This window comes from Lepidochelys olivacea (genome assembly GCF_965140295.1).
Source record: "Lepidochelys olivacea isolate rLepOli2 genome assembly, chromosome: 1".
Lineage (NCBI taxonomy): Eukaryota > Metazoa > Chordata > Testudines > Cheloniidae > Lepidochelys > Lepidochelys olivacea.
The window spans coordinates 114,282,386-114,305,818 of record NC_140411.1 but is presented as its reverse complement, the minus strand read 5'-3'; the positions used below and the strand labels follow the sequence as shown (position 1 = coordinate 114,305,818).

Here is a 23,433-nt window from a genome sequence, read left to right as displayed (position 1 = left end):
GTAGAAGATATACCTGAGACACATTGATGATATTTTTATCCGCTGGACAGACAACCTAAACTCCCTCATAGATTTCTACCACAACTTCAATCACCACCCAGCCATTAAACTCTCTCTAGAACACTCCTGCACCAGCATCAGCTTCCTGGACACCACAATGGAATCAGCTTCAACAATAGAACCCTAAAAACAACTATACACAAGAAACCCACAGATCACCACACATCTGTTACCTACAGCCAGGCACTCAGATACCACAAAGTACGCTCTGAGGAGAAAGTCTGGGATACACGCCTTAACAGACTTAAAACTGCCTTCACCAAACAAAAATGCTTCACCAAAAAAGGAGCTCTCATCATGGAATGGGCCACCCAAATACCCCAAGAGAACTTGCTTCAATACGGTGGGGGGGGGACCGTTGACTGCACATCCTTAGTTGTCACCTGCCACCCCACACTGGAACCCATACAGGGTATCATTAAACAATTACAACCCATACCCATTGGGGACCTCATCCTGAAAGAAATATTTCCCGGAACCCCCTCTCTGCCCTTTACACAACCCCCCATCCCCCAAGCTCATCATCAGAAGCAAGCTCCTCACAGACCAGGCCACACCAACTCAAAGTTGCATCACATCCCGCCAGAACAAAAGATTCAAAACCTCCAGACATCTCTCCACTGCAGCAATGATCAGTACTCCCAAGAACACACCTTTCAAGATCCATAGGTTCTACACATGCCTACCATACAACATGTGGTGTACCTCATCCAATGCACTAAATGCCCCAATAACAACTATGTGGATGAAACCAGACAATCACTATGCTCGCTAATGAAATCATCCAGCAAAATGATAAAAAAGACAAAACCACCTATCACCCATGGGCGAACACTTTTCACAAAACAGTCACTCCATATCTGATCTCTCAGTCCTCATCCTCAAAGGAAATCTGTACAACACCTTCAAAATACAGGCCTGGGAGTTCAAATTAATTACTTTACTTTGCTGGATACTAAAAGTCATGGTCTTAATAAAGACACTGGATTTAAGGCTTATTCCAACAATCTGCAACCTACTAATCCTCCTTTTTTGTCCTATGATTGCAGGGGTGTTAGCCGGCCACTTCTCCTTGAATTGTCACTTAGGATAAGTGCTAACTACTTATGCTAAACAATCTATTCCACCTTGTATTTAATTGTGACACTCTGGGTATGTCTACCCTGCAGTTAAACAGCTGTGGCTGGCCAGTGTCATCTGACTCAGGTTCACGGGGCTTGGGCCATAGGACTATTTAATTGCGGTGCAGATGTTCAGGCTTAGGTTGGAGCCTGGACTCTGGAACCCTCTGATGGGGGAGAGTCCCAGTGACCAGGCCCCAGCCTGAGCCCAAATGTCTATACCTCAATCAAACAACCCCATAGCCCAAGCCCTGTAAGCCTGAGTCAACTGACAAGGGCCAGCCACGGATGTTTAATTGCAATGTAGCCATATCCTCTGAATAGCTTTCCCAGACTTGAAGAAGAGCTCTGTGTAGTTCAAAACCTTGTCTCTTTCACCAACAGAAAGTTCATCCAATCAAAGGTTACTTCACTTACCTTGTCTTTATACTAGGATTGATATTTAGTTCACTGCAATATTTTTCTTTACCTTTTCACAGCATTGCATATACTTTTTAACACATACTTGCCCACAAATATAAAGCACTGCTGTATTATAAAAGTATTTTAAAAAACAGTATTATAAAAATGACCTTTACATTTCACTAATACCAAAATGTTGTGGCTTCTGTTGATTTAAACCAGACCCTTCATGTTGTTTTGACATGGTTTTTGTTCCTCTGTAAGTTGCTACATTATTATAAGCCACTCATTGTCCAGAAAGGCACATATTGTACCTGTTCAACAGTGATATGTATCGGGACAAAATCAGAGTATGATATCACATACAATAAAAGCATTTCTACATACCATTTAACTAACAATTGAAGACTGCAAGCTTTACTAACTTGTTCATTGTTATACAAGTGGTACCAACTCAGCTGCTTCCCACTAGCTAATACTTTGTGTATAGGTTTCTTATACTATTTTGAATTCATTTGGAAATGAGTGGTGGCCTTTCATTTACTAAAAACTTAGAGATGCTTGGAGGTAAAATTATGAGCTTCAAACCACAGCAGCTGGAAAAAAATAACACAAACACAGCACATATTAGAAAACAATAATAGCTAGAAACAAAGCATTTCTGTTGCAAAAAGCGTTGCTTTGATCTCCATTTCATTTGCTTTCAAGAGAATTTGCATGTAGTATGCTTGATTCCTGCATGCTGCGTGTACACCATTAAACATAAGAACTGCCATTGAAAAGGTAATGGTGGCTGTCCATCATGCAGAATGTTCTGACATGCTTGTGAAATGAATTTTTATTGAAAATGTAGTAACGCTGCAGGCCTGTGATAAAACTGAAGTTGAATAGGTAACTGGTGCAGAGGAGCTGTCCATAACTGAGATGCCCTGGACAGCTGACAAAGTCTCGTGGCACACTGTTTGTGCTTAAGCCTCAGATGTCTCATCTTGCTTCCATTTTCACCCATTATGAATTATTCTTCCCTGCTTTTGGAAAGGTCATAGGTCAGCCCTGCTCCAGGTCTCCTGGTTTTTGACAGAAAATGCATCTCATGAATAATGAAGCATGGCTTTGTGCACACTAGCTTAGCGTCTGAGTGAGGAGGAAAGGTTGCAAGAGCTTTGTATCTGTATTTTGAACACTTCTTACCTTGTATGGGAAATCCATTTGTAATTCTTTGTGTGAAAGAGCAGGTATTCTAACTGCGCGCCACGCATTCTGGACAGGCCAAGAAGAATGAGTCTTGGCACATACTCTTAAACCTAAAACTGTGACAGTATTTGAAAACAAAAGAATCCCCTTGAAATGACTGTCTCTCTGTATAAATCATTTGCAAGTGTTGAATTTTAGCTGAGAAAATGTAAACATAGAGCACTTTTAAAGTTGCAAACTGTTGAGTCTGACAGGTAATATGGGAGAGCTGACTGTGGGAAGCATATGGATTATATTTAAAATCAGAGTTGGGCCAAGAGCAGAACCTTGAATCTTAACCTTGGATTTGTGTGTGAGGGGGGCAAGACTGGGGAAGGGAAATTCAACCCTCTCCCCAGTTTTGGTTTGAGGTCAAATCCAAAACTGTATAGGACCTACTACCCGGTTCAGCTGTGAACAGAGACTGACCAGAACAGTTTTCCTGAGATTTTGCCTAAAGATAACTGAAATTTCACAAGAACAACTGATCTTATGAGAATTCCACCATTCTAGATGACAGAAATCAGGTGATATCGATTGGAGCAAAAAATTGGAGAGAGCATGAGAGTTTTTGTCATAGTTTAATCTTAGCCTTTATATACCATGAAACCGTAGGCTAAAAATATCTGGAACTGGAGCCAAAAACTGCCTTCTCAGCCCATCTCTATTTAAAGTACATCATCAACAAATCTTGTGACTTCTTGCTTGTCTTAAAGCACAGAGTTTTATGGGGGTTTGCACACACATGCACATGTGTGTGCTGTATTATCAAAGTATATTTTTTAAAATACCAACAGAATTTAAAAGGCTTGTTAGCATGCGCTATACTCCCTGGAGTATTACATTTCTCTTCAAAGCTTTTGTAATCTAAAGATGTGTTATTTGACTGATTCTCTAGGCTTGTTCTATAAGCTAATCAGAACCCAATACAAAGCAGTCATCCTAAAGAAATGACCGGTTTAAATAGTTGTTATACTCCTTTCAATCTATATGTTTAGCATCAGTATAGTTTGAAAGATTTTTCAAGAAGCCAAAAACTTAGTTGTATACTCTAGCTAGCTAAAAAATCATATGCTTTATGAAATATTTGAGTTTTATTGAACTGTGCAGAAATCTCATTCCTGCAAAACTAGCAAAATAAAACAAATAAAAGATCATTTTTTCCCAGGTTCTCAACAGGGTAGAAACCCCAAAACCTTTTACCACTGGAATCATTTTGTGCAGATTAATCTTGGTGATTTACGTTACCTGCCAATCAGCTTCTGATATTGGAGAATCAGGAGCATATAAATATGCAAGCTAGGGGCTACGTTTTACAATGCACCAGAACATCCTGTCCTTCCACCATATAATATGTGTATGCACAATGTTTTAGGAAAAACAATATACTCTTTTCTTATTGTTTGTTTGTTTATGTAATATTTATATTGCAGTAGCACTTAGAGGCCCCAGAAGTGATTAAGGCCCCCTTGTGCCAGACACTGGACAGATACATATTCCTTGAATAACATTCAGGGGAGACTAGAACACTAGTGCTAACTGCTGAAAGGGGTACTTTGAAATAGAAATGGGGGGATGTGTAGAAAACTGATTAAAATGTACTGTAGATCTTATAGGGAATGACTCTAAATAATTCGTTTTAGAGGCCTAGGAAATTTCATACCAGAATGGCCAGCAATATATCCTGCACTTAGTCTATGGATAGCGTTCCCGTTGATGTTAATGCATAGTGTGTTCATGTATGAAGTTGACAAAAATAGGTTCTTCTGAACCCAAAGCTGTCTTTAGAATAAGGTGTAGCGGTAAGTGGAGGCTAAGGGGCCTTGTTTACATGAATTCTCCACCTCTGATCAGCTTCATTATTCACATTTATGGAACAGGAATGGGGGGGGTGGGGGTGTCCCATTTTGAACCAAAGCCAACTTGGTGTGAGAATATGCGGACCTAGTGCTCAGCTGTACCTCCACCCATGCACTGCCTTTGGGGGCTTAAGTGCCTAAAGTCTGTAATTTTGTGGGCTACATAAGGCACTAAGTAAATGATAATTAAATAATATCAGCTACAGTATTTGTAGAAGACAGGTAGTAGGTGGCATTTGCCCAGCTGCAGCTGTAATTGTTTGTGTATGTTTGTTTTTTACACCTATACCATTATAAAAGGAAAAAGTCTTTTTTTTCTGGAACTGGTAACATCCTTTTAGCTCCCACTTTGGTAATTAACATTTCATGAGGCCACTTGATCTTGCTAGAAAATTTTTCGTCAATAATCAGTAGCACTGCCGTGCATCAAGTGCATTATTATTAAGTGTGTTATTTCTAGGAACATTAAGGCCTACGGTGATTGCCAGAGTCATTGTTTTATGGAGTCAGTGAATTAGAGAAATGAGTAGCATGAATCTCAAGGACCATTAGCCTGTTTTCTAGCTGGAATATTTCAGGAGGATGGTGTATTAATGTGTGTGTTGAATATCTGAGTGTTTCTCCCTTATTATACAGAAGTAAAAAGAAGCCTTGGAAATAAGATGTAAAGATGCATTCAAAAACATTAAAAGACATTTTCCTTTGAATTAATGAATGTGGCAAATGCCCTGCAGTGAGACTGTGCTGGATTTGCTTTGAAGTCAGAATCAAGATTTCTGGTTGATATTATTGACGATAACATTTTTCTGCAAAGGCTGCAACTTGCAAAACTTCTGTACTCTGTCCCTAGTTTTATCAGTGTCTTCATAATTCTCATGCCCCACCAAGAGGCTCTTATTCCCCGAAGGCATAAAGTCTTCTAAAATTTAACCATCAAAAACAGCATTAAAGTAATAGTGAAGATCTGACTTAAACGTAAAAAAGACAGAGAAAAGAGAATTCAGGATGGAAAACTTGCCTGCCAGTTGTCATGCTGTTGGAAGGGAGTGGAAGGGAAAGCACCAGGAAAATAGGTTTGGGATGAAGTTTCTGCCCTGATTGATGGTCTTTACTTGGTCTCTGTGGGCTTGTCAGCCCTTCAGTATTAGTTTAATGTAACTTTTTGTAGTTTTAGTAGCTTTCAAAATATATACATCTATACAGGAATGGACACAAAAGGCAACACGTCTCTAGTGTATTATTTACTCAGGAGTTCAAGCTATGAACTGTAATATAAATGTCATTAAATATATATTCAGATGCCCTTTGTTTGACGCTGATGTAGGACTTTTGTAAATATTACTTTCTATTCAATGGATAAAGAGAGATAGAATGAGCCTTCAGATACACATGTACAGTTCCCACTCACTTTCGTGGGCGTCACTTATTCATACCTGATGGCAGATTCTGACCCTAAGAATGACCAATCATCTGGAATGTTCCATTTTGTCAGGTAGATGTGGATTTATAATATCTTAACCTCCAAATTTCATATTAGGCTATAACCATTTGCAATGTCATTACATATTTAGGCATCTAAAAAGGACACCAAGAATGTTTCTTTTCTGCCACATTGGAGGGCCAGACAGTGGGACTGTTCATTTCCTTGCCATAGAGGATTCCTCTGTCATCAGAGTTGGATTAAGGCAATCCAAGACCCCAGCCACACTTGCACATGGAACCCCCTTCCTTGTCCCTGGCTCTACTTCTCCTTTTTTGCACTTGTTGCAGGCTGAGGAAATGGGATTGGTGTGGGTGCCCCTGCTGACACTAGCAGAGCATAGCTGTGAAGGGGTAGCAGCTGCGAGGGCTACATACGTTCCACTTCGCAGTGTTGTCAGCAGGGGATTGACCAGACCAGTGGCTTTCAGATTTAATAGCCCATGAATATGAAAGGGACAATTCATATGCCTCAAAACTGTTGTTTCAGGCTGTCTGTAGCATCAGGTAGGTATCTCTGCATTGATTACACTTGCTTTATGTTTTCAAGGTTTTCTGTGCAACCACAAGAGCTAGAAATGTGTTTTGTTTTCTAATGAAAAGTGAAATGGTGACATCATCCCACAACTCCAGGAGTCAGAGCTCCTAGGCACGGGCTATAGTACCTATGTCCCAGTCCAGCCCTGTCTGTACACTGCAGTGTGGTGCAGAAGAAAGGTGGGCATGTTGGGGCCATTGGATCTGCCCACATGGAAATCCAAGAGCCAAACTCAGCAATGTCAGCTGTCCCTCTACTCCAGTTCCCCAGATTAACCAAGCACAAGATGTCTACATGGGTGAGAAGGCCTTGAACCATGTGCTGTGACTGAGAATTCCTTTGCTCAGCCTCTCTCTGCCTGTGTGTATCTTTCTCATTGCAGTCTTCCTACTATTTTTCAGGGTTTAGACCTACAGTAGCACAGAGGTGATACTAATAGAGCACAATGAGCCACCCACAGGTGTGCAGCATCAAAGATGTTCTTCAGCACCCAGTTGTGCAGTCTCCTTTCTAATCTGCTGGCCAGCTGTACATTACTTCAGAAGAATCAGCTGTCATTTAAAAGAAAATAACTATTTGCTATTTCACAGCTTTTTGTTAAATACAGCAAACATGGGGCATTATTTGGCTCAGAGAATGGGTTATAGGAAAGGAAGTCCCTTAATTCTAGATTGCGAGTTTAAAGACTGTATAGGGTGCTAGTCATCTTCAAGCTGTTTAGCGGCTTATCAGTTTTGGTATGGGTTAGTGATCTCAGTCCCGTTTCTAGGAGCAGCCTCCAGATCAAAACACTACTACCACTATTTCAATAAATAGCTTCCCAATAGGGGGCATTATCGTGTGATTATGTATGGAGTCACTGGAAACATTCTGGAATAGCAACATGTCTCTGGAAAGCCGAAGATGCCACATACTGGCCAAACATGATATCAGAGACTATCAGAGACCTGATGTGGAGTTGTGATACATGTGGGGAAATGCAGGCCAATCAGGAAAAAGAGACAATGAAAATAAATAGCATTCCCAATAGTCCTTGGAGCCAAGTAGGAATGGGCCATTTCATAGCAAACCATAGAAACTATCTCATTACTGTAGACTACTATTCAGCCTTCTGGAAATTGGATGAACTGGCAGATGATAGGGCTCAGATTTTCCTATATGCGATAGCTGATGGATTTCTTCATCAAGTAGTTGCTGAACCGACTAGAGGGGATGCCGTTTTAGATTTGGTTTTGGTGAGTAGTGAGGACCTCATAGAAGAAATGGTTGTAGGGGACAATCATGAACTAATTCAGTTCAAACTGAATGGAAGGATAAACAAAAATAAATCTGCGACTAGGGTTTTTGATCTCAAAAGGGCTGACTTTCAAAAATTAAGGAAATTAGATAGGGAAGTGGATTGGACTGAAGAATTTGTGAATCTAAAGGCAGAGGAGGCCTGGGATTACTTTAAGTCAAAGCTGCAGAAGCTATCGGAAGCCTGCATCCCAAGAAAGGGGAAAAAATTCATAGGCAGGAGTTGTAGACCAAGCTGGATGAGCAAGCATCTCAGAGAGGTGATTAAGAAAAAGCAGAAAGCATACAGGGAGTGGAAGATGGGAGGGATCAGCAAAGAAAGCTACCTTATTGAGGCCAGAACATGTAGGGATAAAGTGAGACAGGCTAAAAGTCAAGTAGAGTTGGACCTTGCAAAGAGAATTAAAACCAATAGTAAAAGGTTCTATAGCCATATAAGTAAGAAGAAAACAAAGAAAGAAAGAAAGAAGTGGGACCGCTAAACACTGAGGATGGAGTGGAGGTTAAGGATAATCTAGGCATGGCCCAATATCTAAACAAATACTTTGCCTCAGTCTTTAATAAGACTAATGAAGATCTTAGGGATAGTGGTAGCATGCCAAATGGGAATGAGGATATGGAGGCAGATATTACCATTTCTGAGGTAGAAGCAAAACTCGAACAGCTTAATGGGACTAAATCGGGGGGCTCAGATAATCTTCATCCAAGAATATTAAAGGAATTGGCACATAAAATTGCAAGCCCATTAGCAAGAATTTTGTAATGAATCTGTAAACTCAGGGGTTGTACCATACGAGTGGAGAATTGCTAACATAGTTCCTATTTTTAAGAAAGGAAAAAAAAGTGATGCGGGTAACTACAGGCCTGTTAGTTTGACATCTGTAGTATGCAAGGTCTTGGAAAAAAATTTGAAGGAGAAAGTAGTTAAGGACATTGAGATCAATGGTAAATGGGATAAAATACAACATAGTTTTACAAAAGGTAGATCGTGCCAAACCAATCTGATCTCCTTCTTTGAGAAAGTAACAGATATTTTAGACAAAGGAAATGCAATGGATCTAATTTACCTAGATTTCAGTAAGGCGTTTGATACCGTGCCACATGGGGAATTATTAGTTAAATTGGAAAAGATGGGGATCAATATGAAAATTGAAAGGTGGATAAGGAATTGGTTAAAAGGGAGACTACAGCGGGTCATACTGAAAGGTGAACTGTCAGACTGGAGGGAGGTTACCAGTGGAGTTCCTCAGGGATCGGTTTTGGGACCAATCTTTTTATTATTGACCTAGGCACAAAAAGTGGGAGTGTGCTAATAAAGTTTGTGGATGATACAAAGCTGGGAGATATTGCCAATTTAGAGAAGGACCGGATATCATACAGGAGGATCTGGATGACCTTGTAAACTGGAGTAATAGCAATAGGATGAAATTTAATAGTGAGAAGTGTAAGGTCATGCATTTAGGGATTAATAACAAGAATTTTAGTTATAAGGTGGGGACGCATCACTTGGAAGTAACAGAGAAGGAGAAGGACCTTGGAGTATTGGTTGACCACAGGATGACTATGTGATATGGCCGTGAAAAAAGCTAATGCGGTCTTCAGATGCATCAGGCGAGCTATTTCCAGTAGAGATAAGGAGGTGTTAGTACCGTTATACAAGGCACTGGTGAGACCTCATCTGGAATACTGTCTGCAGTTCTGGTCTCCCATGTTGAAGAAGGATGAATTCAAACTTGAATAGGTACAGAGAAGGGCTACTAGGATGATCCGAGGAATGGAAAACCTGTCTTATGAAAGGAGACTCAAGGAGCTTGGCTTGTTTAGCCTAACCAAAAGAAGGCTGAGGGGAGATATGATTGCTCTCTATAAATATATCAGAGGGATAAATGCCGGAGAGGGAGAGGAATTATATAAGCTCAGTACCAATGTGGACACAAGAACAAATAGATATAAACTGGCCATTGGGAAGTTTAGACTTGAAATTAGATGACAGTTTCTAACCATCAGAGGAGTGAAGTTTTGGAATAGCCTTCCAAGGGAAGCAGTGGGGGCAAAAGACCTATCTGGCTTCAAGATTAAACTCGTTAAGTTTATGGAGGAGATGGTATGATGGGATAACATGATTTTGGCAATTAATTGATCTTTAACTATTCATGGTAAATAGGCCCAATGGGATGGGGTAGAATCTGAGTTACTACAGAGAATTCTTTCCTCGGTATCTGGCTGGTGAATCTTGCCCACATGCTCAAGGTTCAGCTGATCACCATATTTGGGGTCGGGAAGGAATTTTCCTCCAGGGCAGATTGGAAGAGACCCTGGGGGGTTTTCACCTTCCTTTGTAGCATGGGGCACTTGCTGGAGGATTTTCTGTACCTTGAAGACTTTAAACCATGATTTGAGGACTTCAATAGCTCAGACATAGGTGAGAGGTTTATTGCAGGAGTGGGTGGGTGAGATTCCGTGTCCTGCATTGTGCAGGAGGTCAGACTAGATGATCATAATGGTCCCTTCTGACCTTAATATCTATGAGTCTATGAGACACTACCTCAGCAGCCATCATAGGCAAAGCAATGAAGCATTTCATGGTATCCTAAACTGTATAGCTCCAGACAATGGACGCAAGTTCACTTGCAGTGAGTTTGGGCAATTTATCCAGAAATGGGAATTTAGTCACATGACATCATTATCATACCACAGCCAGCCAAAGAGCAAAGCTGAACCGGCAGTTAAAATTGCTAAGACTTTTTAAAAGAGAGCTGCAAAAGCAAAGAAAATATATGGCAGGCCATTCTTAAATGGAGAAGCCCCTCCCAGAAGTCATTCACAGCAGCCTGGTACAATGTTTGATGTCAAGACTCATGCATACTTTGGTGCCTATAGCCCCAACAACCAGGAGTAGAAGGAGTTATGAACAAAAAAGAAGACACACATGCAAAAGCCAAATCCTGCTATAACTGCGAAGATAAAGACCACTCAGAACTACAACTGGGAGATCCTGAGAGGATCAAATTATTTCCTCAGAACAAATCATGCACTTGGAAGCAAGCTACCGGTATTGGACAGGTAAAGATAAATCCTCATTCACATCATGCAGCAGTAGATGGACATATATTTTACTGAAACTGCAAATACATTCATCCACTGCATATGCCAGACAAAAACATGAATGCAGAGGATGATATACACACTTTGCTGAGACTTGATCAGCAGTACCCACAAGGCACATAGGCAGACGAGTGACCGGTAGATACTGAAATAGACTCACAAAACTCTACACCACCAGAACTACCAAGACAGTCTCCTGTCATCACAAGACAGACTTGTGCTTGCTCTAACATTCTATAGTGTGCAAGTGACCTTGAAAGCTTTTAGTTAAACAGTAATATATGCCTTAAGATGAATCAACATATATGTACAAATAACATTTCTACTTTTCTCACTTACCAAATTACATCAATATTTTATTATCTGTTAAAAGACATCTGGAATTTTTGGAAAATCTATGCAGAATATTTGTGAACTGCACAAACTCTGCGTCATGTAAACCAGGCTGTGGTTATCACGATGCATGACCTACAGTTTCTCCATAAACTGTAGATATATATCCATTTGTGCAGATCAGTGATGGGCAACCTGCGTCCCGCACCCTGCACCCAAACTCCCTCCCAGAGCCCGACCCCCACACCCCCTCCTTCATCCCAACCCCCTGCTCCAATCAAAGTATCTCAATTTGTCATTTACTTCCTATTACTTATAATATAGGAGGAGGATGAAGAAAAAAGAATGAAAAAAGCAGGGGGAGATAAGAGAAAATGTTCTTTTTCTTGGCTGGGTCCGCCGAAAATGAAGCTGCGCGCAGGGCCCCACTAACTCTAAATCTGCCACTGCAACAGGCTACATAAAAAGCTGTAGCAAAATCAGTAAAAACTAAAATTTCATAAAGACAATTACTTGCTTATACTGTTCTATATACTACACACTGAAATGTAAGTACAATATTTACATTCCAATTGATTTATAATTATATGGCAAAAATGAGACAGTAAGCAGTTTTTCAGTAATAGTGTGCTGTGACACTTTTGTATTTTTATGTCTGATTTTGTAATCCAGTAGTTTTTAAGTGAGGTGAAACTTGGGAGTACACAAGACAAATCAGACTCCTAACGGGGGTACAGTAGTCTGGAAAGGTTGAGAACCACTGCTTTACACAACTCTACCAAGACTCCTCAGTTAAGACCTGTTATTACAGCTCTTGTCATCTCTTGAGCAGGGGTTGTCAGTCATGATTAATCGTGCCAGACAGAGCTGTGGCTTTTTGATGTAAATAAATTGGGATTCTGATAAGATTCTAAACCCATTTGCATTCGTGACCTTCAACTCTGAACACAGATCTCAAAACTTTTTTAAAAAGCTAGAGCACTAGTTCACATGCAGTGTCCCAGTGTTCTAGCATTTACCTGTCTCTCTGGTATCCCAGCAGCCCACTCTGTTTTTTGGGGAAAGATTAATTAGCTAACAGCACTGATTTTTTAAATTGGCTGCATTACCTTTAGCAATGCCCCTCAACAACTGTCACCAGAAAACATGTATGCCCACCTCTGCATATAATATAATTTGTTTATTTACTAGATATAATATAGAAGTGGATAAACATAAGAATTTGGTTAATTTTTTATGTATTTGTTGCCAGTGTATAGACTACCAAGGATTTCAAGGGAGACAAAGCCTAGCCAATTATTTCAAGGTCCAGTTTTTTCCTTCCTCCCGATTTTCCTCAGCCCAATCCCATACTGTTTTGGAATACCTGTGTGGCTCGTACCTTCTTGGAGGATAATGCTCAGTTTCAAATGAGATATCTGAGGCCTAGTTTTCAAAGGTGCTGAGCTCCCCGACTTCCCACTGTCAGTCTTGTGAGCTGCTCCTGCGCTGCTACACTGACCTCATTTCCCCATGATGGCGGTCACATAAATTTGCTGACGGAAGTTTTAAGCTTAGAATGTGAGCCTGAAGGAAGTATTTATAATTTCTGTCACGCTTCACAACATATATAGTGTGACTAAACCGTGCATTTGAAACATCCCACAGTACCTTAGGAGGGGGAGATTCTTAGTACTACTGCTTTGTCTGAGTTCCTGTAGCTTGAGTAAGTGGCTTCACTGCTTACCATTGGACACATTCTTCTGTGAGTGATGGTCCCTATCTGTATTTCACACGTAGGTACGCATGCACCTGAGTCTGGAAATTATTCAAAGCTGTGTCTGTTGGCCTGTGCATGTGCCATAGATCTCCTTGTGCTCCCAACCAAGGGTACAAGAGGCAGTGTGGTTCGATGCCTCTCCAGTTCCTTCTTACCGCTGCATGGCCTGAGTCAGAATTGTGTCCTCCTTCAGTTCACTGTACAATGTGTAAAGACGTTTGTGAACAGTTATACTTCTTAGCTAAATAGTTAGTTAAAGTTCATAGTATAGTTAGTATAGAATGTTTTCTTTCTCCCCAAGACTGTGCCCAGAGTCCTGGGATTCAAGAATTTCATCTCTTGCCCTCACTTCTTCTCCATCAGCGACAAACATCAGCACTACCTCAACTGTCTGGGTGAAGCTCATATCTCTGCAAAGTTCAGTATCTGTTGCTTTCAAACCAGAATTTGAGAAGCCTGGGAACTTTTCCTGAGAAAGCACCTGAAGGAGAAAACTATGAGGCCCCTCTCCGATCCAGGCCAGGGATGGCCCCCTCCCCCATACATTGGCCTCAACTAACGAGCACATGCCCTCCAAGCACATGCTTAGGAGCAGAGCCACCAGTGCCTTAGCACAAGTACTCATCATCCACGGCTTCCCATGAGAGTAGCGGACACTCTCATAGACATAAGGACAGATCACCATCGAGGACTGTCCATAAGAGACGTGCTCCCTCCCTGAGCCTGTCCAAGTTGGGTAAGATGTCACATTTGGAACCTAAGGAACTGGCTCCACTGAAGACTCCTAGGTTGGAGGGCAAAGCACGTAAAAAGAAAGATCTGCCGGTTCTGTTGGTCACCTCAGTACCGAAGGGTAAGGACCGACGTTGGCTGGTTCCATCTGTGAGTGCTGATCCAGACCCATTGTAAGTACCTCCTTGTTCATCTGAGGACCATCTGGCTGCCGTAGATGCACTGAGTGCATCAAACATGACTGCTGGAACCAGTCAGACACCAGGGTGTATGGAGATTTATATAACACCGGAGGATATATTCCTCCCTTATCCACAGTCTCCACTTCTTTCTGGCCTGGGTCTTCTGAGAGATGTTATACTCTGGAGGATGTCCCAGGAACCATCCCACCTCCAGCCATATGGCAGGTGTATTCTGGTATCAACAGCCCTGCTGCTACCAGAGGAGCAGTTTTCAGGCCCACATGAGTCAAAGGTGATAGCTGCTCCAGTATTTCTGCAGAGACAGTTGGGCCCTGACACACAGTCAAAGAGTCACGCTCGCTATTCCTTTGAATACAACCCTCCCAGGGACCGCTGGTACTGATTCCCTTAGGGTCCCCCATAACTGATCAGTCCCTCTTTCTGGCCTTATTGGGGTCTGTGGGATCCTTAAGGCAGGCATCCAGGCTTTTCTCAAGAGTCATACCTTCTCACCAGTCTTCCTCCTCCATTGGTGTACGAGGAGGAAGAGGTGGACCCTGATCCACAGGAACTGACGGTTCCAACAGGTGTCTCCTCATCATCCCCAGATGAAGCGGACACTCCTTCCTCACCATCTTTGCCAGATTACCATTGGCAGTACCAGGAGCTACTGCAAAGAGTTGCCAATGACCTCCAGAGTCCACTAGAGGAGATCCAGGACCCTCAACACTGGCTCTTGGATATCTTGCCACCTCGGAGACTAAATAAGGAGGCCCCACTTGATCAATGAGGCCATACTAGAACCAGCCAGAGTGGTGCGACATGCTCCAGCATCTTGTGCCTCTGCACCGAAAAGAGCCGAGAAGAACTATTTTGTTCTTGCTAAGGGAGTTGAATTTTTGTTCTCTAACCCTCCCCCCGACTCGCTGGTGGTAGAGGTGGCTACAGAATGGGCTCCGTCACACTATCAAAGGGCTAGACCATCAGATAAGGGCTTGAAGAAATTGGACTTCAGGGGGAGGAAGATGATCTCCACAGAGATCTCTGCCATTTTGTGTCACTAATTACCAACCGCTCTCAGCAAAATACGATTTTAACAGCTATTCCAGGCTTGCAGATTTCATAGACAAGCTTCCCATGGAGGACAGAGCCCAGTTTCAGTCCCTTTTCATTGAGGGAAGAAAGCTAGTGGCAAAAGTAGCTCCCCAGGCCACAGTGGATGCAGCCGACACAGCTTCTATAAGTCTGACCACTGGCTTAGTCATGAGGAGGAACTCTTGGCTGCAATCGTCAAGGATTCCTAGGAAGGTTCGGAACACCATCCAGGAATGAATCCCTCCATTCTTTAAAGGACTCAACATTGACTCTGGATTCTCTGGGGATTTATACTCCAGCCCTCAGGAAGAAACACCAGAGACAGGCCTACAGACCGAAGCCACCCCGTCCTCATACACCTTATTACCAGCGCCCAGCCAAGCCTTTGTGCAAACCTCAGAGGGTTCAGTAGCTTTGCTTCTTGACCCCTCTACTGTCATAGCCTCTACTCACTCCCAAACATTGGGCAAGGGCTATTTTTGACATACTGGTGGAGACCCCCCTATCACCTCTGATGCCACCCACCTCTTCCCCCCTCACCATTGGGGGCCATTTCACACTCTTTGCCCACCACTGGAGGAAGATCACTATGGATGGTTGGGTTTTGGAGATTATCCATTATGGATACTCCATAGAGTTTTCCTCCTTCCCTCCACACAAACTCCTGTCCCAGTCCCCCTTTGGGGACCAGTCTCACAAGGTGAATCTTCAGTAGGAAGTGGAATCCCTTTTACACCAAGGGGCAATAGAATGTGACCTGCCTCAGTATCTTGCGGGGAGGAGGGGAGGTGTTTCTAATCCCTCTATTTCTAATTCCCCAAAAAGATGGAGACCTATCCTGGACCTTCGGCAACTTGACATCTTTATTCAGAAGCTAAAATTTGGGATTTTTATGTTGACATCGGTAAGGGATGTGGTTCACAGCTCTTGACATGAAGGATGCGTGTCTCTATCCATCACACAGGAAGTTCCTGAGTTTTATGGTAGACCAGGAACACTTCCAGTTTCAAGTCCTCCTCCTTTGGCTAGTAATGGCACGCAGAGTATTTATAAAAATACTCTCTGTGGTAGCAGCACAGATGAGATATCATGGTGGGTGATCACTTCAGCCCTCTCACCCCTCTTGGGGTGGGGTGCTCATGTGGACAAGCACACTGCTAAGGGTACTTGGACCTCACAAGAGGCCGGATTACATATAAACGTCCTGGAACTGAGGGTGGCCTGCCTTGTGTTCAAGGCCTTCCTTCCGTTCATTCGCTTGCTCCATGCAGATAATGATGGACAATATCACCACCGTGGTCTATATAAACAAACAGAGAGGAGCGAGATCTTGTCCCCTCTGCCTGGAGGCCATCAGACTCTGAAACTGATGCATCAGCAGCCACATCGCAATACAGGCTGTTTACCTTCCTGGTGTTCACAACTCCCTTGTACGCAGACTAAGCAAACGCTTTTTAGCTGACCACAAGTTGGAGGTCCATGATGTGGTCCTAAGTGAAATATTTACACAATGGGATACACCACTGAGACTTTGTGTCCCAAACAAAAAGTTTCCCCTGTATTGTTCCAGAGGAGCCATGGGTCACAGCTCCCAGGGTGATGCTCTTCTGCTGTCTGGGATGAGTGACCTTAGATATGCCTTTCATTCCATTCTTCTGCTTCCACAGATCATAGGGAAGATATGTCGCAACAAAGTCTAAATCAGTCTCTTAGCATGCTACTGGCCCAGACATTCATGGAACTTCTAAGGATGTCTTCCCACCAGGGGAGTAAAGTAACTTAAATCTCTTACCGGTATGCAGGGCTGCCGGACCCCTGGGCAAGATGCAGGAGGCCTGACTCTGGGCCCTGAAAGGGGCAGGGCCAGTGGCGCTAGAACAATTTTTAGGGTGGGTGTGCTGAGTTGCACCCCGTCCCCGCTCCTGTCCATGCCCCTCACCGCCCCAGGTTCGGACCACAGCTGCGGGTGGCTGCAGAGCCCCATGGCCAGGACCCCGGGCAGCAGCAGGGCCCCCTGCAGACTGGCAGATAGGACCCTGGCACGGGGCCATGCTCATCGCAAAGCCTGGGGGTGCTGCAGCACCCCCCACACCCCTACTTTTCCCATGCCTATGGGCACGCCTGGGGGCCAGCCTGCCCCAGCCAGCCTTTTAGCGCTGCCCAGCCTGCGCCACCCGGGGCTCTATTGGTGATTCAAAGGGCCCGAGGTTCCAACCGCCGACGCCCTACTTTTTAAATCGCCGGGGCAGCTGCCCCTTTCTCTGCCACGCCCCTATCAGCAGCCCTGCTAGTACAGTCCTTAAAGCGCTGCCATGGCAACACTTTAACGTCAGCTGTGTACCAGTGGCTACTTTCTTACTGCTACACCGTACCGGCCCACTTTCACCTCTGCTTCCCGTCCCCCCTGTCATAAATATAAAGGGAAGGGTAACCACCTTTCTGTATACAGTGCTATAAAATCCCTCCTGGCCAGAGGCAACATCCTGTTACCTGTAAAGGGTTAAGAAGCTCAGCTAACCTGGCTGGCACCTGACCCAAAGGACGAATAAGGGGACAAGATACTTTCAAATCTTGGGGGGAGGGGGGTGAGGCTTTTGTTTGTGCTCTTTGTTTACGTGGTTGTAGTCTCTTGGGACTGAGAGAGGCCAGACAGAAATCCATCTTCTCCAGCCCATCCTAATCCAAGTCTCCAATATTGCAACCAGTATAGGTAAGCCAGGCAGGGCAGATTAGTTTATCTTTTGTTTTATGTGAATCTTCCCTGTGTTAAGAGGGAGGTTTATTCCTGTTTTCTGTAACTTTATGGTTTTGCCCAGAGGGGGATTCTCTGTGTTTTGAATCTGAATACCCTGTAAAGTGTTTTCCATCCTGATTTTACAGAGGTGATTCTTTTACTTTTTCTTTAATTAAAATTATTCTTTTAAGAATCTGATTGATTTTTCATTGTTCTTAAGATCCAAGGGTGTGGGTCTGTGTTCACCTGTACAAATTGGTGAGGGTTATTATCAAGCCTTCCCCAGGAAAGGGGGTGTAGGGCTTGAAGGGATATTTTGGGGGAAGACGTCTCCAAGAGGTCTCTTTCCCTGTTCTTTGTTTAAAATGCTTGGTGGTGGCAGCATACTGTTCAAGGCCAAGGCAAAGTTTGTACCGTGGGAAGTTTTTAACCTAAGCTGGTAAGAATAAGCTTAGGGGGTCTTTCATGCAGGTCCCCACATCTGTACCCTAGATTCAGAGTGGGGAAGGACCCCTGACGCCCCCCAGTCAGGATCTGCCCATTCCCAAACCTTTTAATCTAGGAGCAGGAGAAATCAAGCACCACAATCTGGGCTCACTTTACCTCATGGCTCACTTTACTCATCCAGCTACTGTACAGTTTATGAAAGGCCTTACGAGGCTCCTCCCACCAGTGATCAAACGTACATCTCAATGGGACCTTAATCTCATCCTGTTGATGCTCACAGGTCCACCTTTTGAATCTATGGCAACAAGTTCCGTGACCTACTTGTCCATAAAGGTGGTGTTCTTAGTGTCTATTGCTTCGGCCAGGAAGGTCAGCAAGCTTGGAACCATTATGGCAGACCCTCTGTAAACAGTTTTTCGCAAAGAAAAGGTGTATCTTCGACTACACCTCAAGTTCCTCCCCAAGATTGTTTCTAAGCTCCACATCAATCAAAGTATACGCTTAGCTGTATTTTTCCCGAAACCCCACACTTCCACTGAAGACAAGAGACTTCACTCCCTCAATGTTTGGCATGCCCTGGGTGTTCTACCTCCAAAGAACCAAACCCATTAGAAAATCACCGAGACTTTTTATTGCAACAGCGATGGAGTGAGAGAGAGAGATCTCACGATCAAGCCATGTCCTCCCAGAGGATTTCTAAGTGGCTCTTGGGATGCATCCTTGAGTACTATAAGTAGCAAAAATCTCTCCCCTGGGCATGGTGGAGTCACAGCTCACTCCATGTAAGTACAAGCTGCCTCCATGGCATCCCTATCTGATGTTCTGCTGCAGAACATGTGCAAGGCAGACACCTGGAGTTCTATCCACACATTCCTGACACACTATGGTTTAGTTGGCTATTGATGTAGTAGTGGGCTCTGCAGTGTCATATCTTTGTTACCAACTTCCTCATACCCACCTCCAATCTGAGCACTGCTTGCCAATCTCCCACGTGTGGAATACATGTCACTCAAAGAAGAAATGGAGGTTACTTACTATAACTAAATTCTTTGAAATGTGTGGTCTTATTCTACTATACCTGTCCTCCTTCCCCTCTGCTTTGGATCCTGTGGGATTGCGGTAAGAGAAGGAATCAGAGAGGTTTCAACCCGTACTGACTCTCATACCCTTGGTCAGGGGCACAAGTTGATTTATGGTGCATGTGCAGGCCAACAGACACATGGCGCCTACTGCATATGTGTACCCATGTGTGGAATACAAAGAGGGACAGCACATCTCAAAGAACCAGTAAGTAACCTCCATATATTGGCAGCCTCTAAAAGTACACAGCCAAATTCTTCCCACAGATATGCACCCATGGTTTCAAATAACTTCAATCCATATGGTGTATTTCACAGATGTTAATGCTTCAATATTTGGTTCTTTGGACCTTAGAGTTGCCTGAATTTAGTTTGGTGATGCTTTTTTGATCCTGAGAGGTGCCGAGAGACCACAGCTTTTGGCTACAATTAGCATTGTGGGCACTCAGCAACTCTCCGGGTCAGGCCTTTAATGAAGTTAAAAATGTAGTTACTATATTTATGCAGATGCCAGGTCCATTGAAGGGTACATCCTGCAGTACTTTGAGGGAGCTTTTGTAAGACCCCGTTCATCATGAGGTATCTTGAACACACTGTAGCATCAAAAGTTGATCTACCTCCTTACAACTTTAGGGCAGTGAACTTTCCAGTTAAAATAATACCTACTTCTTATAGAGCACTTTTCATCAGTAGATCTCAAAGCACTTAACAAAGGATGTGTAACAGGCATAGCCCTCTGCTCCTGTCTTCTCCTACAATTGGCTCTAACACCTCTGGTTTGTAAACACCAACATTGTTTGTGTTATCTCATCTACCACCCCTTCACAGTCCTGTGCAGCAACTCTGTTTACAGTGATATGCAAACATTTTGCTAGAGAAAAGAGAACTCCCTTTATCCTTGCCTTGTTAGCCTCTCCCACGCTCTCTCATTCCTTTTTCTTGCACTTCCTTCCTGGGCACCTTTCAACTCTTCCAGTTAATGGGTTAACTAGCTCCTTGGCTCCCCTAGCTCATACTTATCTAGTAATTAGCTCCAGCTCCCTCAGTCAGGCCCTTCTCTGGGAAAACTAATTTGACTTGCAGTAACCATAGTGCTGGTTCAGAGCACTCTGTTGCAGGAAGCCAGTATCATTATCCCCATTTTACAGATGGGGAAACTGAGGCACATAGCTGACTTGCCTAGGGTCACCCAGCAGGCTAGTGACAGAGCAAGGAAATAGAACCAAGGTCTCTTGAATCTTAGCCCAGTTCTATATATACTCAGCCACACTGATGCTCGTGTTTTCACTTGCACTGCCATCTGTCTCCATTCTTTAAGGAGATAAAGGTTCATGACCATAAAAAGCAATATTCAAATAAGATCACATCAGTGAGTGAAAAATTATCTGTTTTTCGAAATATATATGAATATTAACCAAAGTGTTAAGGAAAAGAAAATGAGCTAGTAGAAAAATGTTCTTATCAAATTAGACACCATTACAGGGGGCATAAATATTGAACTGGTTTTATAAACTAGCCAAGTGGATTTGCTTTCTAAATGTTTTAAGGTTCATATGCAAGTTACAGCTGAACTATTCTGACATGCCTGTGGAAATGCTGTTAACAAGCTACTGTCCTTTAGGCCTGAAAAGTATTCTTGGAATTTCTGAGGCTAAAAGACCATGCTGTCATACAATATCAGTAAGGTGGCAAATCTGAGAAATAGGCTTTGCTTGGAAACTCACAAAGGATGTATTTACCCTCTATTTTAGGAAATGATGTATTTCACTTCTTGTGTATCTTATTTTTATGTTTTCAGGACTCCTCCTCAATTGGAACAGCTACAGTGGCTGGACCCAGAACAAGTGCAATAATTGGAGATCAGGGGACACAGACAAAGGTCCAGCTCCCCCTCAATATGTAAGCGGCCAGTTCATCTTAATCACACTCAGGCATTTTGCAAATCACTTGTGGTTTTGATTTTGTTTTTTATTTGAAAGAGTAGTTCTCATAGCAGTAGCTCTTTGAATACAGTTATCTCAATCTCAAACCTTCTGCTGAACAGTGAAAGGCCAGGTCACCTTTCTTTACATAGTCCTTTTTTTAGCTTCCAGAATATTTTATTACAGCTATATGAATCTATCTGCTAGAGAAAGCCTGCTCCCTTAAATTAAAGGCTTTAGGAAGGCACACTCCCATACATTGGAACAACTGAGTCAATCATCGTTCAGATGAACTGTGTTTAACCATAAAAACGGTCCAATCACATTCTTCAGTACAATAACCAAAGACATCAAATGGAACATTTTATGTGCAAGAGTATCTTGAGTGTATAAATACTAGGTGGAAGAACGGTAGGTTGATTAGGTAGGGTATAAGAGCAATAGAATCCAGTATAATAATTCTCTTCTAGACCAGTGAATATGTCGGGTACCTATGTCATTAAACTAGTGAACCCTTTCTTCTAATAAAATATATGAAAACCCAACTGAACCTAAACATACATATGTTTGTGTGTATAATATCCTAAAACAGTAGCTGAAATTCAGACACACACATACATGTAAAATGAGATGTCAGATCTGCTTTAAATGGAATAGGAAATTCAAAACCATGAAAACTAGCCCTTAGTAAACCCATTCTGCCACAATTTGGTACTAAAGTTTAGAGGATACAAAACATCATTCATTGTTCTGAGATTCTGATGAGAGAATTGTATCATTACTCTGCAGCCACTCTGTGGAGCCTGTGTTATATTAATATGATGGGGCAAATCCTCCTCCTACCTTTTCAGATGCTTAGGGTCCAGGTGGAGTTCTGCTCTGCAAGGGAAGATTCCTTTACATATTGATAAAATCAGTGCTCAAGTCCTTTAAAAAAAAAAATTCCAGAACACATGATTTCAACAACAAGAATACCTTAGGACAGGTCGAATCACTGGCTGGAGGTGCCAGCTTACAGTTACCAGTAGTACCAGAATCGTAGTTAGAGGCTGGCTCATGCTCTGAAGCATGAGAATTTATATCCCTTCTAAACACTGTTTGTTTTTTAAAAAACCCTTACTAATGTAACTCCAGACATTCTTGCTGTCTATGTGTATGTGTAATCCTTTTATGAATCCTGCCAGCTTTTGGCATCAGTGCCAAACAAAGTACAGGAACAGCTTTCCGGAGCATTCCAGCATGACTCACGTGCAGGATAAAAAGGGTAAGTAGGTCTAAGACAGTCTAATTTAGACTAAGTTGTACCACCACTTTACACATGACCTCTGAATTGGGTCCATAATATAAAGACCTAAACAAGTACTAATCAGAGATGAGTCATGCTTCTTGGTCCCAAGTTGTGCAGCCTCTGCACTCTCCATTGTATCCTAACAGAGCACTGTGTTGAGGGATGAGAACTGAGACATGTAGCCCTCTTTCATGTCAGGCAGATGCATTTCAGTGTTCTTCATTTCATATTGTCACAGACCCAGACCAGTAGGATACAGGAGTCTGGTCGAAGGCAAATATATTGGCCACTGGATGAACAGTTCCCTGAGTGACCAGAGCAGGGGCTGCCCTAGAGCAATCAGGAACCTGCCAGAACCAATCAAGACACCTGGAGCCAATTAAGAACTTTCTAGATTTAATTATGGCAAGCAGGCGAATCAGGACACCTGGTTTAAAAAGGACCTCCCATCAGTTAGTGGGGCACAGGGGGTTGCCAGGAGTAGGGAGTGAGAAGATGTGCTGCTGGAGAAGTGAAGAGTTCAAGCATGATCAGGGTTCAGGAGGAAGATCCTGCAGTGAGGATAAAGAAGGTGCTGGGGGGAAGGCAATGGGGAAGTAGTCCAGGGAGTTGTAGCTGTCACACAGCTGATACAGGGAACATGTGGACAGCTGCTATCCACAGGGCCCTGGGCTGGAACCTGGTGTAGAGGGTGGGCCCGGGTTCCCCCTCCTCCGTCCCCCCAACTCTTGATCAGACACAAGAGGAGTTGAACTGGTCTGTGAGAAAC

The 23,433-nt window shown here is 43.0% G+C and overlaps 1 protein-coding gene across 4 annotated transcripts in view; it reads left to right on the top strand.

The window, feature by feature from the left end:
* Window positions 1–23,433, top strand: part of SH3RF3 (SH3 domain containing ring finger 3) — a 393,042-nt gene that overhangs the window by 304,783 nt on the left and 64,826 nt on the right. For all 4 annotated transcript variants that reach the window (XM_084617098.1, XM_084617097.1, XM_084617100.1 and 1 more), the window contains one exon: window positions 21,253–21,353. In XM_084617098.1, the coding sequence (XP_084473224.1) occupies window positions 21,253–21,353 (101 nt within the window). The remainder of the gene's footprint in view (window positions 1–21,252; window positions 21,354–23,433) is intronic.